Here is a 17,251-nt window from a genome sequence, read left to right as displayed (position 1 = left end):
CATCTGGATTCCTCTGTGGTAAGATAGATCATCCCAAGAGAAAGCCCTAAACATAGTGATATTTAAGAGTCTCCAGTGAAAAGCAGAGTCTCTCTCTAAGTGACCTACCGTGAGATTTACCAGCTGTCTGGTCCCATCCACCTCCACCCCTACATCCAGAGCATTCAATGAGGCAAGCATCATCAGTCAGTCAGAGAAAATTCCCAGTAGGAATGACAGAGACTAAAATAAGAAAATAGTATGGGGAAGTGGGGGTGGTGGGAGCAAGGAAGGAGAAAGAAACCTGGAGAAAATAGGGAGCAAAAGAAAAAAAAAGAAAAACGGTGACCTCCTTTCATTATTATCCCTGGATAGGTAGAAGAAAGTATTGCCTTCAAGAAAGAAGAACAGAAGGACACAAGGAATTTTATGGCAACTAGAGCTTTTAAAAATTACCAAGTTTCTCCTGCTCCCTACTAAGAGAAACAGTAAGACAGAATGATGAAAAAGAAGATCAAAGCAGGGGTTCCAAGATCCAACAAATAAGAATTCCAAAAGAAGAACAGAAAAAAATTGAGGAAAGGAAATTGTGAAATAAATAAGAAAGTGAACATGAGTTTCCATATTGAAATAGATGATCAGGGGCCCAGTTCAATTACTGAAAACAGACCTGTACCAAGACCCTGTGTCATGAAATTTCAGCTCATTAGACATAAAATAACCTTCAAAGGAGGGAAGTAGGAGGTGAGGAAAGGAGAGAGAGGGAAAGAGAGAGAGAGAGAGAGAGAGAAATTTCATATACAAAAGAGAAGGAATCTGAAGAGTATGGAACAATTCAATAGCAATACACAAGATGAGAAGGTAATGGAGAAATAATATCAAATTTCTTAGATAAATTGATTTTCCACCTAGATGTCTATAGCAAACAAACTATCAATCAAGTGTGACAAAAACATTTTAGAATATGCAAGTTCTCAAAAAATTTTCCTCCACAGAAAGCTATGGAAGGATATGCTCCATCAGAATGAGGAAGTAAATCAAGAAAAAGGAAGATTTGGGAGAGGCTGGTAGCAGAGTATTTCATTCAGGGATTGCCCAGGGTGGCACAAAACAGATCTGTAAGCAAAGAGACATTTATTGTGCTCGAATACAAAAGTCCAGTGGGAGCAGTCACAATGCAACAGTTCCGTGATATCCCAATATGCCCAGTGCTGACTGTCTGTCTTGTCTTGCCAGAGCTGGTGTACAGACTCCATCCTCATGCTTGCCTCATGGTGCTATGGTGGCTATCCCATCTCTAGCTTTTCATCTGCATTCCAGGCAGGAAGAAGAATGCAGCAAATGAGGAAAGAACAGCCTCTACCTCAGAAAAACAAAACTTCCTTAGAAAAATTGTCAGCAGCCTACTGCTTTTGTCTCCTTGGCCAGAATTGTGTCACCCTCTAGCTGCAATGGGCTGGGAAATATAGTTTTTAGGTTGGTATATTAGTTTGCTATTGCTGTTGTAATAAATAACCATGAAGAGTGGTTTAAAACAAAGCAAATGTATTACCTTACAGTTCTAGAGGTCAGAAGTCTGAAGTGGGTCTCACTGGGCTAAAATCAACGTGTCCTTCGCAGGCCAAGTGCTTTTCTGGAGGCTCCAGGGGAGAATTTGTTTTTTTAATCTCTTCCAGCTTCTAGAGGCCACCTATTTTCCTTGACTCATGGCTCCTTCCTCTGTCTTCAAAGCTTGCAATGGCCAGTTGAGTCTTTCACACCTCGTATGACTCTGACTCACATTCTTCTGCCATCTTTTTCCATTTACAGGGACACTTGTGATCATATCTATCTATTGGGAAAATCCGGGGTCACCTCCCCATCTCAAGGTCAGCTGGTGAGCAACCTTAATTCCATTTGCAACCTTGAATCCCCTTTGCCACGTAACATAAGACAATCACATGTTTTGGGAATTAGAACACAGACATCTTTTTTGTTTTTATTTCTATTTTTATTTTTATTTTTAATAGAGATGGGATCTCGCTTTGTCATCCAGGCTGGAGCATAGTAGCGCAATTGTAGCTCACTGCAGCCTTAAACTCCCAGTCTCAAGCAATACTCCCACTTTGGCCTCCCAAAGTGCTGGGATTACAGGGATGAACCACCACATCTGGCCAGGACACAGACATTTTTAAGAGACCCTTATTCTGCCTACTATCTACTATACTGAGCATAGTAGATATAGCTGCAGGTTTGTATAAAATCTGGGTCATTTCACTTTTTCATTTGAGACAAAGTCTGGCTCTATTGATCAGGCTGGATTGCAGTGGTGCCATCTTGACTCACTGCAACCTCTGCCTTCTGGGCTTGAGACATCCTTCCACCTCAACCTCCCAGGTAGCTGGGACTACAGGCACACACCACCAGGCCCAGCTAATTTTTGTATTTTTTGTAGAGATGGGGGTTCACCATGTTGCCCAGGCTAGTCTTGAACTTGTGAGCTCAAGCGATTCACCTGTCTTAGCCTCCCAAAATGCTGGGATTACAGGCATGAGCCACAGCCCCTGACCTGGGTCATTTTATTTAGTATGAAGGGAAGTGTGAATTTAGGCAGGCACACATGCTAAGGATTATGGAGTGGAAAGATGGGAGGAGTCAGGGGTCCCCAAGGGTACCACAGAGTCATTTCTCCAAACCCAGACTGAACCTCTGCTGTACTTCAAGTTACACGACAGACACCTACCCTTATGTGGTTAAGCCACTTTAGCAAGGCTTGTGTTCCATGAAGCCAAATGTAAACCTAAGGAAACTTTCAGATTTTAAGGTAAGAATTCAATGGATAATGTTTAAAACCAAAACAAGGAGAAACGCCAGGATGAGCATGGTATTGGGAAGTAGGAGGTAAATATCAAAAGAAACATCTAAATCAGAATTTAAAGAGGTGCCCCCGGGGAGCAGATTCAGAGTTGGGGAAGTAGAGGACAGAGCATGGCTGACTTCCTTCAAAAATGGTTTTCATGCCATTTGACTTACTAAGCTTCATTTATCTGTTATTGTGCTTAGTGAAAATCGATTTTTAATTTAAAAGTGATGATAATAGTTGGGAGCACCTATAGCAATAAACTAGGAGGTGCAAGAAAATTATCTACCCATGCAATTCCCCCAACTGGGCTGCATCAGGCCGGAAGTGTCATGAAATGGTTTCCGCAGGGGCCACTGTGGAGCACAACCAGGAGGTGACGCACAGCCTTGGCACAACAGTGGTCCACACCTACCTTCCCCAGCGTGGGTGCCCAGCATCCTGCTAGCCCTCCTGAGCTACAAAGGACAGGAAGTTGGGGCAGAATCGTTTTCTTTCCCTAATGAGATCTCATTTTAGGAGCAGAGCTCAGAAGAGCAAACCGAGAAAAGAAAAGTCAGGGGCTGGTTTCAGGGAGAAGAGTGACCACGGGCTATTCCTTGGGCCATGTCTGCTTCTCTAAGCCTGGCCCTGAGGAACAAAACTTAGATCTTGATCATCCAGCATAGCTCTGGCATGCTGAGCGTGTGATACACCTGTCTCCACCGTCAGGCAAATGAGTGGGTTCGCAGGCAGAGGCTTGCCCTGCCAAACAATGCTCCCCTTTGTCCCCGCCCAGGGCTCAGGAGCTGCAAGGAAGCCAAATCCATCAGCACTTGTCAGGGCCCTTGATGCACACAATGCAAGTTATGATCCACACTCCCCGGCAAAGCTCCAGGCTTCTAGCAGGCAGCATTAACTGACACGCAATGTGTCAGTCAGCCTTCTAAAAGCCAGGGGTGGGGACCCGTGCAAGCGGGCCACTGAGCTCTCATTCCCAGAAGCCAACCAGAGCCAGTGAAGGGGCCGCAGAGACTCCGACACATCATTTTCATAAAAACAGCCCCAGGAGAGCACTGCATTAGGAAAAATCATTTCCCATATTGGCAGCAGGCTCTTCCGATGGCTTTAGCAAACACCATGCACACCGAAGCAGTGCAGTGCACGCCCTTGGCTCACGTGCCCGACCGCATATGGGACAGACTAGGGATGAGGGAGACTGGAAGTATGAATTCCCAAATCAGACTCCCTACAAATGCAAAACCGCCTGGAAAGGGTTGCCCCTCCTTCGTAGACAGCAAGGTGACAGGCTTTACAGAAGCAAGGGGATTTTGTGACCAAAAAGAACCTGGAAGCGGCCTCCTTGGATGCTGCCCATGTTATTGTGTGCATTTCTTGATGCATCCTGCAAACCACTCCGGGCTGTCCTATTCTGTTCTGTCACCCCCTCCCTGCCTCCACCCTCCCACCACGTGACTGCCAGTCACCAGGCCAGGAATATCACAAGCGTCTTCCTTGGGCAAACAACCGTTCCTCTACAGACACCTAGACTGACCCTGGCACTCGACACAGAGGGAGGGGACGGAAGACGAGTGTGTGTTCAAAGTCTGCAGTCCCCTGGGGAGGGGTCACTGGCACCATCTGCCTCGGCCACCGGGGCAAGGCAAGTTCAGAGCTACAATTAGTGCTGATTCAGCCACGCTCCCTTGCTCTCATTCCCTAGGCTTCCCTACAAGCCTAGTTATGGGCATGAAATGAGCTAGTGGATGAATTTTCAGAAAAACAAACGTTCCCTTAGAAATACAAGATATTTGGGCCAAATAATATCAAGTAAGAGTTTGTTGTTTTTGGCCAAAGGTCACTGTTTAACTTAAAGGAAAGCAATAAAATATATGCAATATATAAATTCTATAAATTATAGTTGTAGAGTAAATTATAGTAAAGTTATACAGTAAATTATAGTTATAGAGTAAATTATATAGTATCACTTCTTTTGGTGTGATAATGGTATTGGAGTCATGTAAAAAAGAATGCCATTCCTTCTCAAGATACATACTGACTTGTTTACGAATAACATGACAAGATGTCTATTTGTTTGTTTTTTTTTGTATTTTTTTTTAAATTTTTTTGGGGATGGAGTCTAGTTCTGTCGCCCAGGCTGGAGTGCAGTGGCACGATCTTAGCTCACTGCAACCTCCTCCTCCCAGGTTCCAGCGATTCTCCTGCCTCAGCCTCCTGAGTAGCTGGGATTACAGGCCTGTGCCACCACACCCTGCTAATTTTTGTATTTTTAGTAGAGATGGGGTTTAGCCATGTTGGCCAGGCTGGTTTCGAACTCCTGACATCAAGTGATCTGCCGGCCTCGGCATCCCAAAGTGCTGAGATTACAGTTGTGAGCCACCACATCCAGCCTGTTTGTTTTTAATAACAAGGAGGAGGAGGGAGGTGAATAGGGCAGGACTGGCCAAGGGTTGATGGTTGTTGGACTGTGTGATGGGGACATGAGGGTTCATGACACCATTCTGTTTGCTTGAGCATAGGTTTGAAATTCTCCATAATATAAGGTTGAACAAAAACACAGTTTAAAGATCAAGACAGAATAAAGAATAAATCAGTGAGTGTACAGACTTATGCATGCAAATGATCAGATCTGGCCTTGCTTTGAAATTGTAGTGGCTAAAACAGATTTGGTTTTGCTTTTTGTAACCAGACAGTAAGAAGGTGAGGAAGCTCCTGTGGGTGTCAGACAATAAACCACTCGCTGGTTTTTGGTTCTTGTTTTTGAGATGGGGTCTCACTCTGTTGCCCAGGCTGGCACTCACCATTTCTGGTAGGACTCCAGAGCAAAACCTAGTGACATTTACTCTCAAAATATATCTGCTGTAGTATCAGACTTACGTCTAACAAAATTAGTGATCAGATGGGAGGCTGACTATCCTGAAACGGGATACAATTTGATCAAGGCAATAGGTATGTTTTAAAAGGACAGACTGGGCCTGGTGGCCGTGGTGTCTCTTGCCTGTAATCCCAGCACTTTGGGAGGCGAGGTGGGTGGATTACCTGAGGTCAGGAGTTTGAGACCAGCCTGGCCAACATGGCGACACCCTGTCTCTACTAAAAACACAAAAATTAGCTAGGTGTGGTGGTGCACGCCTGTAGTCTCACCTACTTGGGAGGCTGAGGCAGGAGAATCGCTTGAACCCAGGAGGCTGAGGTTGTGATGAGCCAAAAATCACACCATTGCACTCCAGCCTGGGTGACAAAGCAAGACTCTGTCTCAAAAAAATAAAAAATAGAAATAAAAGGACAGACTGGTCAGGTATAATGGCTGGCAACAATCTCTTTCAATCACCTGGCACCCTAAGGTAAAGCATCCCCGAAAACCTCAAGGATATTTGTATTACTTTTTATGTTATTTGAGAGAGCCGTAATTCCATTTTTAGCTGGTGCATTGTTCAAGCTAATGTTATCTACTGAATCTTGTCCTCTGGCTAGTTTGGTTCTTAGCAGGTTGTGTTGGTTGAGATTAAGATTAGAGATGTAATATCAAAACCGCCAGTTCAGTACCTGAATTGTAACAGACACACCCACCTGCAGAGATACTCTTTCCTTCTGATTGGCAAGATTGTAACCTACTTCTCAATTGATTTCAGCATCGAACACCCCGGGCTGGCTCAATTCCTTTCTACACCTGCCAAGAAAATCTAAGTGGATAATGATGCTGACCAATCTATGGGCCATGGGCAACACAGGAAGTCAGTGGGCCTGCAAAAAGCTGGGCACCACGTGTTACGGGTAATATTCTCAGGGCCCAAAATGGGTGGCACCAGCCTCTCTGACCAGTCAAAGGAGGCAGGAAATGGAAGCTGAGCTCACGGTGGGAGGAAGCTGGGTGTGGGTGGTGGTGGCAGCCCTGGGCAGAGAAGGGTGTGTTTCTGAGGGAGCCTTGTGCCCTACCTGTTTGCTGCAGCTTTCCAAACCACAAAGCCCTGCCTGCAGCTCCCTGCCAAGGCTGATCATAATCTGCCATGCTATCGGCATTGTCATCTCTTATACAGATGCACATTGAGTGCCTCGAATTCTGAGGATGATCCCCCGAGGAATCTTGCCTTTTCCCAGCGCCATGCTGCTTGTCCATCCAGGCACGTGGCAGCAACACCACCACAGGGATGCCCAGGGTGCCAAGCTGCATGCCTGCTACTTCCCCTCCCTCCTGCTTCCTCAGCCCGCCTCTTCTACCCCAACACTGAGCCTCAGAAGGAGGCCAAACCATCTGCCCGTTTTCATTCTTGTCTTTTGCAGTTGGGAAATGAATCTTCAGTGACAGAGCCCACAGAGGAAAAACACCCAAACCTGACCCTCCCTTTAACCTTGCGAGCGCTATCACCCAGCCAGATACCACCACTGTTTCCCGAGGACTAAGAGAGATAGCTCTTTGCCTGATGGAGCTGTGAGGACGATGATGGGAAACGGGCATGCTGGCATCGGAGTTTTTCTGGATTGGAAAAAGAGGATTTTACTTTTCAGCACCTGCCAGCATGATAGGTTGGCCAAGAATTGAACACTAAACAAACACACACGCCTACATCACCCCTCCTCTCAAGCAGGCATAACCCACTGGGGAAGGAAACAGCTCAGGAAGGCAGATGACAGGGGTTCGTGAACCTTGCTAGTTTCCAGGGCACGATCCATTTTAATCTCCGCCAGAGGACTTAAAAATCTATTCTGTCAATATCTCCCTTATTAGTAAAGTTTGGGTCCCAAAGCAAGAAAACTAAGGCTTAATTTTGACTTAGAAGATTGTTGTTGTTGTTGTTTTATTATGTTTTGATTACGTAGTGTGTGTGTATATATATGTTATCCACTACATACATAAATAACATATTTATATATTTTTAATATATTTTATATTTTAATATAACATATAATACATATTGTATATTATATAATATGTAATTATATATTAAAATATATAATTATACATCTATTTTAATATATAAAGTATATTTTAATGTATATATAAATTATACACATGTATATACAAATGTGTATATCAATATTTATGTATATATTTAGATTTGAAAGCCTTGAGGGACATGCAGGCCCATATCCTCTCGTAGATATCGTACTGGGATCCTGGCTTTTGGTTATTGTCTCCCCCGTGTCTCCTATTCCCTTTCCATCCCATTTTTTTCTTGCAAAGAACAAGCAATGACTGAGGCTTTCATAGCCATTGTCACAGAATAGGTCCTGTGGTGAGTTAATTTGTAAAAAGTTCCTGGACCAAAATAAAGGTAGTGACCAAAATGAAGTCATCTCTGTTACCTCCCAGTGGGTATCGATGTGGAAACAGTAACTTGCATCTGAAGCTTCTTTGTGCCCAGCCCCACTGTGCTGATGAGAGCAGACAGGGTGGGAAAGAAAGGGGCACACAGAGTGGACATGCGGATGCCGCTCCTCAAGCCCTTGAAGAAACCAAGAGTTGGCCGCAGCCCTGACCCATAGTTCTGGGAGATGGGTCTGTGGTAACCCCGCAAAGGAGAAGAGGACAAAAAGGCCAGGATTCCCAGGGCTCATCCAGAACAGCCCATCCGTCCAGATGGGTATCGTTGATTCCAGTACCTTCCCTGCTCACACGTCTCTTTCATCCGTTCATTGTACCACTTTGAAGTGTAGAATATGCAAAAGAGAGAATAAAATCATATCATCACCACATGTAGTTTGCTGTGTCATGCTTATCCTGGTGGATGAAAAAGAGGCCCATGAACCTATGGAAGCTATTCTTGCCACCTGGGTTTATAAGCCAATAGGCTATGGCAGAGGTGATGGGATGTCATGCCCATGCTTATGCTATATTACATAAGACCCTCACTTGCTAGCTGACTCAGTCGAGGGGCTCTCCTTGCTGGTTTGATCAGTAAGCAGCCGTGCTGGGAAAATCCCATGTCCCTAGGAGCTGAAGGAAGCCTCCAGCTCACAGCCAAAAAGAAGCAGGGTCCCTAGACCCATACCTGCCAGAACTGAACACTGCCAGCAATGGGAGTGAGTTTGGGAGCAGATTCCTCCCCACTTGAGCCCCTGGAGGAGACTATAGTTAGGCCAACACCTTGACTGCAGCTTTTGAGACCCTGAACAGACGCCCAGTTAAAACTGTGTCCAGATTTCTAACCGAGAGAAACTGAAATAATCACGTGTTTTTTTGTTTTTTGTTTGTTTGTTTGTTTGTTTTTTGCCATACAAATGGCTGGTTTTAATTTTTTTAGAGGAAATACTATAATTAAAAAAAAAGAGTTCCAAAATATTTAACAGAATCTCCAGCAATGATTATTTCCAAAATGTAAAGATTTGAAACATAATTTATACAAAACTAAAAACCACAAGGATTCATTCTTGCTTTTTCCTTTTTTAAAAAATCCAGACAATTTGTCACAAGAAAGTTTGGCATGTGATAGCAGCTGTAGCCTCAGTCACCCTCGGAATCGCTGTCCCTCCTCATGAGGACAGAGCACCGAACTGAGGACAGCAACACGTCTTCAATCGGCTTCTTAGGGTTTTCCTCCAGGTCCGTCATAATTGCTCCAGATTCAGACAGTTTCCATTCCAACTCATCTCTTGTCAGGTTCATGCTGCCAAACACCAGAGGACCAATAAACTGAGCCTTGATATCTCCTTCCAGGTAAACAAATATCGTGGGCAGATTCCTATCAGGATAATTGGGTATGCAGGTTGTTGAAATGGCTTTGATAAATTTGACATAAGGAAACTTCCTGGCAAGTCCACTGAGATGCTGATTTATCAGGGCACAGAGGGGAATTCCTTGTTTGTAAAGGTGCAAGATGACCCACAAGCCCTCGCCAGCTTTGATAACTTCTTGAACACAATCCTTCCCTGAGATCTCCGAAACTTCTCCAAATTTATTCTTCAGTTTAGTTGCTTTCCACTCAGCCAGTCTCTGCCGTCTGTACATTTCAATAGCACGTTCATCCTCCTCGTTAAACTCGTCTTCATGATCCTCCAGCTCTTCCAAAGTCATATCTTCATATGTTTTCACCACTGACTGCTGGAGGATGTGCTGCTCCTCTTCTGCCTCCTCTTCCAATTCTTTCAGACTTTCCTTGGGGGGTAAGATACCCTTTTTGCGTAAGATGTCATTCCACTCAGTGTCTGCATTGGGGTCCTGCATCTTGTTTCCAGTTCAGTTGCTCAAGCCCACATGTGTTGTTTTAATCTGCTAAATTCATGGTAGTTTGTCACACACAAATAGAAAATGAATACACCGACCATCTCCCACCAACTTACCAAATATGATAAATGTTCACATGGAAGAAATGTACAGACTCATACATCATCTATTCAAGAGCAGTCCTTTGTTTTTTAACCTGTGTTACAGGCTTGTTAGGAACTGAAAAAAATTGCATTTTTTAATTTTTTTTTGAGACAGAGTCTCACTGTGTTGCCCAGGCTGGGGTACTCTGGTGTAATCTTGGCTCACTGCAACCTCTGCCTCCTGGGTTCAAGCAATTCTCCTGCCTCCCACCCTAGCCTCCCAAGTAGCTGGGACTACAGGTGCACAACACCACACCCGGCTGATTTTTTGTGTTTTTAGTAGAGATGGGGTTTCACCATGTTGGCCAGGCTGATCAGGAACTCTTGACCTCATGAGATCCACCCACCTTGGCCTTCCAAAGTGCTGGGATTATAGGCGTGAGCCACCACTGCTGGCCAAAAATTTACATTTCTATAATTTCACATAATAAGTTCAGTAAGCATTGTCACTGAAACAGCAGAAAGGGAGCTGGTTCTAACTGAAGACAAACTTTGAAAAGGTTTAAATTTTGCTAATCTTAAATCAGATCACTGTTGTTTTCCATTGGACACACTCCAGGGCATGGTGGTGACCAACGCAGTCTGCAAACCCAAGTGCACATTGAACCTGACCCTAAAAGGCAAAGGTCAGAGAAAGGGTACACCTCTGACCTCCTTCCTGCACAACTACAAAGTGGAACCCAAACTTTGGCTAAGAGCCTCCCCTCTTTGCATGCTCCCCAGGCTTGCCCCATGTTTCCACTTTTCCCTGATGCATCCTGGGCTTCTTGGAGGTCATGGTGAGAGACAGGACTGGCTGGACTTCCTAGGCCGACTAAGAATTCCTAAGCCTAGCTGGGGAAGGTGACCGCACCCACCTTTAAACATGGGGCTTGTAACTCAGCTCACACCCGACCAATCAGGTAGTAAAGAGGGCTCACTAAAATACAAATTAGGCTAAAACCAGGAGGTAAAGAAATAGTCAAATCATATATTGCCTGAGAGCACAGGCGGAGGGACAATGATAGGGATATAAACCCAGGCATTCGAGCAGGGAGCGGCAACCCCCTTTGGGTCCCCTCCCTTGTATGGGAGCTCTGTTTTCATGCTATTAAATCTTGCAACTGCACACTCTTCTGGTCTGTGTTTGTTACGGCTCGAGTTGAGCTTTCACTCGCCATCCACCACTGCTGTTTGCCACTGTCGCAGACCCACTGCTGACTTCCACCCCTCCAGATCCAGCAGGGTGTCCGCTGTGCTCCTGATCCAGTGAGGCGCCCATTGCCGCTCCCGTTCGGGCTAGAGGCTCACCATTGTTCCTGTGTGGCTAAGTGTCCAGCCAGGTTCGTCCTAATTGAGCTGAACACTAGTCACTGGGTTCCACGGTTCTCTTCCATGACTCATGGCTTCTAATAGAGCTATAACACTCACCGCATGGCCCAAGGTTCCATTCCTTGGAATTGGTGAGGCCAAGAACCTCAGGTCAGAGAACAAAAGGCTTGCCGCCATCTCGGGATCTGCCCGCCTCATCATGGGAGCGGCTCGCCACCATCTTGGGAGCTTTAAGAACAAAGACTCACCTGTAACAGTGGCTCTTGTAATCAGTGAAGGGAGATGCTAGCTTGGCCTTAAACCCCACAGCTGGGTCCTCACCGTGTCCAAACAGGCCGGATCTGCTCGTTCCCTGCCAGGAAGAGGGAGGCCAATGAGAAATGTATCACTGTGGCTCATAGTGCACCAGAGAGTGGAGACTATATCAGAAAAGACCCCGCATGATTTCCAAACTGATCTTTTAATTTGGGGGAGGACCACGGGCTGTGGGGATGCTGGGATACAGGTCCATAGGTTCACCCTCTGCAAAGGATCACACATCTTTCCTTGGGCCACACAAACCAGTTGCTCTTCTGTTACAGGAAAAGGGTCCTGATCCAGTCCCCAAGAGAGGGTTCTTGGATCTCGCGCAAGAAAGAATTCAAGGCGAGTCCAAAGTGCAAAGTGAAAGCAAGTTTATTAAGAAAGTAAAGGAATAAAAGAAGGGCTACTCCGTAGACAGAGCAGCCCCAAGGGCTGCTGGTTGCCTATTTTTATGGTTATTTCTTGAAGATATACTAAACAAGGGGTGGATCATTCATGCCTCCCCTTTCTAGACCATATAGGGTAACTTCCTGACATTGCCGTGGCATTTGTAAACTGTCATGGCGCTGGTGGGAGTGTAGCAGTGAGGATGACCAGAGGTCACTCTCGTGACCATTTTAGTTTTGGTGGGTCTTGGCCAGCTCCTTTACTGCAACCTGTTTTATCAGCAAGGTCTTTACGACCTATATTTTGTGCTGACCTCCTATCTCATCCTGTGACTTAGAATGCCTTAACTGTCTGGATATGCAGTCCAGTAAGTTTCAGCCTCGTTTTACCCAGCTCCTATTTAAGGTGGAGCTGTTCTGGTTCACATGCCTCTGACACTTCCAGCTCTTCCACTCACACACATCTTCCCTGTCTTGGGGCAGAGGGCAGTAGCCACCTACCCTGAGGATTCTCAAAGGTCCGGGGTCTGAGCAGCTCCATCAGAAGCCCCATCAGGGACCTCTGAGGTCTCAGTGACAGTCTCTGGGGACAGATGGTGGCTCCCCAGGACCCTTTCCCTTTTAAGCCACTGGCAGAGTCCAGGCACTTTCACGGGATTGAGAGCTAGAAGGTCAGAGAGCGGGAGAGAATCCAGAGGCAGGTTCAGGGTTACTGTTTTGCTCAGCCCTGGATGGCCAGGCCCAGCATTCCGCATTCTACTGGAAGGAGGAGGAAGACGGGTTTAGTTCTTTCCAGGGCAGGAGAGAGAAGCACAATTGTGGGCTGGGTTCCTCCTGCCTCTGAACACACCGCCACCCCTTCTCCCAGGTGCTGGGCTGGGGTGTGTGGAAGATGAAGGAAAAGTGAATTAACTAAATGGGGTTCCTGCAGTGTCTGGGAAGCCTCTAAACCCCCGAGCACCTCAGGCCTCCCTGCCCTGATTCAGAGGTGAGGTTACCTAAAAGCCAAGGAAGCCTGGGCTTCGGGGACCCGCACTCACAGGTCCTCTTCCAAAAAAGCCCTGCACCTAAGTTTGTATTGGGACTTCTGTATTATTTTTCCCAAAGGGCGCTCCCCACGTTGGTACACTTCCGGCCCCCAAATCTGGATCCATCCTGGGAAGGGACAAACTGGGGGCAGCCTACCCACATTCAGCCAGCGGAGAGTCCGACCGGCCTTGGTATCTGCAAGCGAGGTAACAGTGGTCGCCCCTTGCCTCCCTCCCCCCTCCGGGGCGCATCGCCCCTTGCGTGCAAAGCCCCGGCACCTCCACGAGTCTCGCCCCCGCCCTGCGCAGGTAAACAGCCGCCGGCCGCCGGCCGTCCGCCCTGCAGGGCAGCCCGGGGACCTGCCCTCGGCGCCACGCCCGGCGCCCCGGGGAGGCCCAGCCCGCGGGCCCTGCCGACTGGGCGCCGCGCCCCGGGAACGTGCACCGGGGCAGGCAGCCCGGCCTCACCTGGCCCCAGCGCGGAGCCGGATCACACCTGCCTGCTGGGTGAGCCGAGGGCATTCGCAGAAGGGAAGGGACAAGACCTGGGAAGGGACGCCTGTGGCTTAGAAAGACCCTCATGCAGGGCGGGGCGTGGGGTGCGCTGATAAACATTCCTGGAGCTGTATAATTCGCATCGCAGATTTGTCCCTTTGCCTCAATCTAAAGGAATGGGAAAGAACAGCCGCTGGGCTCTCATTTGCTTCCAACTTGCACAGATTCAACTACCAATTATCCGAGGAGAGGAGTGCAGTGCAGGGCGTTGGGCCACGAAACTGAAAGCTGAGGGCGAGGCGCGCTGGGGAGGTCGATTTCTGCGTCCCGCTGCCTCCACGCACAGCGAGAACCCACCCTGCCACTGCGTTCCTGTCCTCACAGGTAAAGTCAGGATAGTAATATCTACCTCACGGGGGATTCAAGGAAGTGGTGAGAGCGTAAAGCCCCCTGTCTGCTAGAGTGAATACCTGAGCAATGGCCTTCCGGTCCCGTCTTCAGCACAGCAGGACGAAAATGTCTTCTGCTGGGATCCCAGAGAAGATCCAGACGCTGACACCTGCGCCTACCTCTCTAATTCTCATCATACCAGTCACCTGGAAGAAGGGTCCGTTCAAAGCAAAGCCTGTAGCCAATGAGTTGTTTCTGCCATCAAACAGTCGAGCATATGAGGCCCAATAGGCAGTCCTGGTTTTTTTGTGACAGAGTCTCACTCTGTCGCCAGGCTGGAGTACAGTGGCATGATCTTGGCTCACCGCAACCTCCACCTCCCGGGTTCAAGTGATTCTCCTGCCTCAGCCTCCCGAGTAGCTGGGATTACAGGTGCACGCCACCACGCCAGCTAATTTTTGTATTTTTAGTAGAGACGGGGTTTCACCATGTTGGCCAGGATGGTCTCGATCTCCTGATGTCGTGATCCGCCCGCCTCGGCCTCCCAAAGTGCTGGGATTACAGATGCGCCGGCCAGGCAGTCCTGTTAAGCCATGCCACACAGCTTAAAAAAAGACACTGGCAAGCTCAAGTCCTGAAGTTACCAGCTGAAGGAAGAGACTTAAACCAAGCCAAGGGCTTCCTATGACAGTTCTGAAAAACCCTCTTCCCTCTTGAGTCCATACAACTGAGAAAAGAGAACGGCCGGGTGCTGTGGCTCACGCCTGTAATTCTAGCACTTTGGTAGGCAGAGGCAGGCAGATCACTTGAGGTCAGGAGTTTGAGACCAGCCTGGCCAACATGGTGAAAGCCCGTCTCTACTAAAAATACAAAAATTAGCCGGGCATGGTAGCGCATGCCTGTAGCCCCAGCTACTCCAGAGGCTGAGGTGCAAGAATTGCTTGAACCCAGGAGGCGGAGGTTGCAGTGAGCTGAGATCGTGCCACTGCACTCCAGCCTGGGTGACACAGCGAGACTCTGTCTCAAAAAGAAAAAACAACAACAAAAAGGGAAAACCAAAGGTAAAATTTGATTCACAGGACTGGCCAAAGTTCTATACTGGTAAAATCATGGCCTTGCTAAAGAAATTTAGAGCATTGATCAGGAAGGGATAAGACCCAGAGAATCCAAATGGAGACAAATGAGAGGATTTGGAAAACCTGAAGTTCTCTGAATCACCCAATCCTCAAAGAGCCTCCTTTATCAGCGGAAACCCTCTTCTCCAGTCTTCTGACGCACTTCGTAATGACACTACCATTTCTTTCCCTCCTTTGCAGCCTCACTGCAAGAGCAAGCCAGTTCTCATGCATTACCCTCGACTGTCTCCAGAATGGACAGTTAGATCCCAGCACTTCAGAAAGAAGGACAATGGCAAGCTCAAACCAGCAAGGATAAGGATTAGAAACCAACATGATTTTGGAATTTTCCTAAGGGTGCTTAATAAATGGGTGGAAGGATATCATTTTACATTGGTCTGATGTTGTTGACATACATTGCAGAGATTCTGGATTGACTGTGCTGGCATGAGAAGCTGGGAGTGACTTCTGAGCTGGACTGACCACTGGACACCAAGTGATTATCCCTAATATATTACATGTCATTTGCAACCCAAGCTGTCCATCATGTACTGCGTCATCTGACACACTCATAAAATCCCATTACCAACTGGAAATGGCTTATGTGGGACTAGCTCCTAACCAGGTACTGAAGGCACAAGTGCATTATATGCATAGGTAGATCATTCCCTGTGTGCCTACCCCGACCCTTTCATCAGTCTAATACCGGCCTCAAGGGAGTTTCCCAAGAGCTAGTGACTAAAAGAGGAAAAACCACTGATCCTCATTTACAGATAGCTTCACACCATATGCTTCCCTACCTGTTTTTTTTTTTTTTTTTGGAGACGAAGTCTCGTTCTGTCGCCCAGGCTGTAGTTCAGTGGCGTGATCTCAGCTCCCTGCAACCTCTGCCTCCCGGGTTCCAGCAGTTCTCCTGCCTCAGCCTCCCAAGTAGCTGGGACTACAGGTGGGTGCCACCATGCCCAGCTAATTTTTTGTATTTTTGGTTGAGATGGGGTTTCACCGTGTTAGCCAGGATGGTCTTTATCTTCTGACCTCGTGATCCACCCACTTTGGCCTCCCTAAGTGCTGGGATTATAGGCGTGAGCCACTGCCCCCGGCCCTACTGTGACTGTGATGTTATAGTTCAGTGAGGATGGCAGGTGAGAGGGAGAACCTCCTGGGGAGGAGAATTTGAAGCACATAACTCTGTGTCCACTTTGCTTGGAAGCAAAGAAAATTTGATGCAAGAAGCTACACGCACTTCTGAGCGGTGTAGATGGGGGTTCTGTTCAACCGGTCACAAACTTGAAAGAAAAATGACTGGAGGTTTAATGACAGAGGAGAGGTGTGGGAAGACATACATGGCTTCACTTCTCAGAATGGGCCAAATTTGAAAATGTTTGTTTCTTGAGTAAAACATCATCCAAAATACCCACTATAGCAAAAGCTAATAATAATTAATTGAACCAGGCCATCTGCTTATGTGTGATGATTTCTTTCTCCAGGCACATCATTGCTTCAACTGATTCATAAGCAGAAGAGTCTGTGCTTGCAACACAGGAACTGTGATGGATTCAATCACTTAGGCTTTCCATTATCAATGCAGACCTGGCCCCTGGGTGCAGAGTTATCAGTGACCACCCCTGAATGCCACAACTGACCAGACTCCAGGGACACCATGGACTACTTAGTTGCAGACTGATGACTTTGGACCTCTTCTGTTATAGAAAGGGCAGTGATTTCTTCTCACTGAAACAGGCTCATGTCTGACTTTGGAATTGACCCCTCTGCCTGTAGATCATCATGGCATGCTCTACAAAATTGCTTCTGACCACAGAATTCACTTTACAGTGAAAGAGGGAAAGCAATGGGTGATACCCTTGTCAATGGATCCTGTCACCCAGAAGCAGTCATCTGTATTCAGCTGTGACGTGATTTATTGAAGATTTCATTTCAGGACTGAGAGACGATCATACCTAAGGAGATTGAAATATCGTCCTTTAAGGTGCTTGTTTGTTCTGAACTAGGGAACATCACATGGTGCTGTTTCTCCCACAGCCAGACTAAACAGGTCTGGAGGAACGGGAAGTAGGCACGGTGCAACTTCCATCTTACTTA

General features: G+C 47.1%; 1 protein-coding gene across 1 annotated transcript; it reads right to left on the bottom strand.

Moving 5' to 3' along the window:
• Window positions 1–9,025: 9,025 nt before the first annotated feature.
• Window positions 9,026–10,018, bottom strand: LOC129462117 (phosducin-like protein 3). Its single transcript, XM_055241845.2, has one exon. The coding sequence runs from the start codon at window positions 9,978–9,980 to the stop codon at window positions 9,261–9,263; it is 720 nt and encodes a 239-aa protein (XP_055097820.1). The 5' UTR covers window positions 9,981–10,018; the 3' UTR covers window positions 9,026–9,260.
• Between the last annotated feature and the right edge of the window lie 7,233 nt (window positions 10,019–17,251).

This window comes from Symphalangus syndactylus, chromosome 14 (genome assembly GCF_028878055.3).
Source record: "Symphalangus syndactylus isolate Jambi chromosome 14, NHGRI_mSymSyn1-v2.1_pri, whole genome shotgun sequence".
Taxonomy (NCBI): Eukaryota; Metazoa; Chordata; class Mammalia; order Primates; family Hylobatidae; genus Symphalangus; species Symphalangus syndactylus.
Note: the sequence above shows the minus strand (reverse complement) of the source record. Positions and strands in the feature narration are given on the sequence as shown.

What these genes read in the sequence shown, in the direction of transcription:
- LOC129462117 (XM_055241845.2), bottom strand. Translation starts at nt 9,980, where the DNA reads ATGCAGGACCCCAATGCAGACACTGAGTGGAATGACATCTTACGCAAA.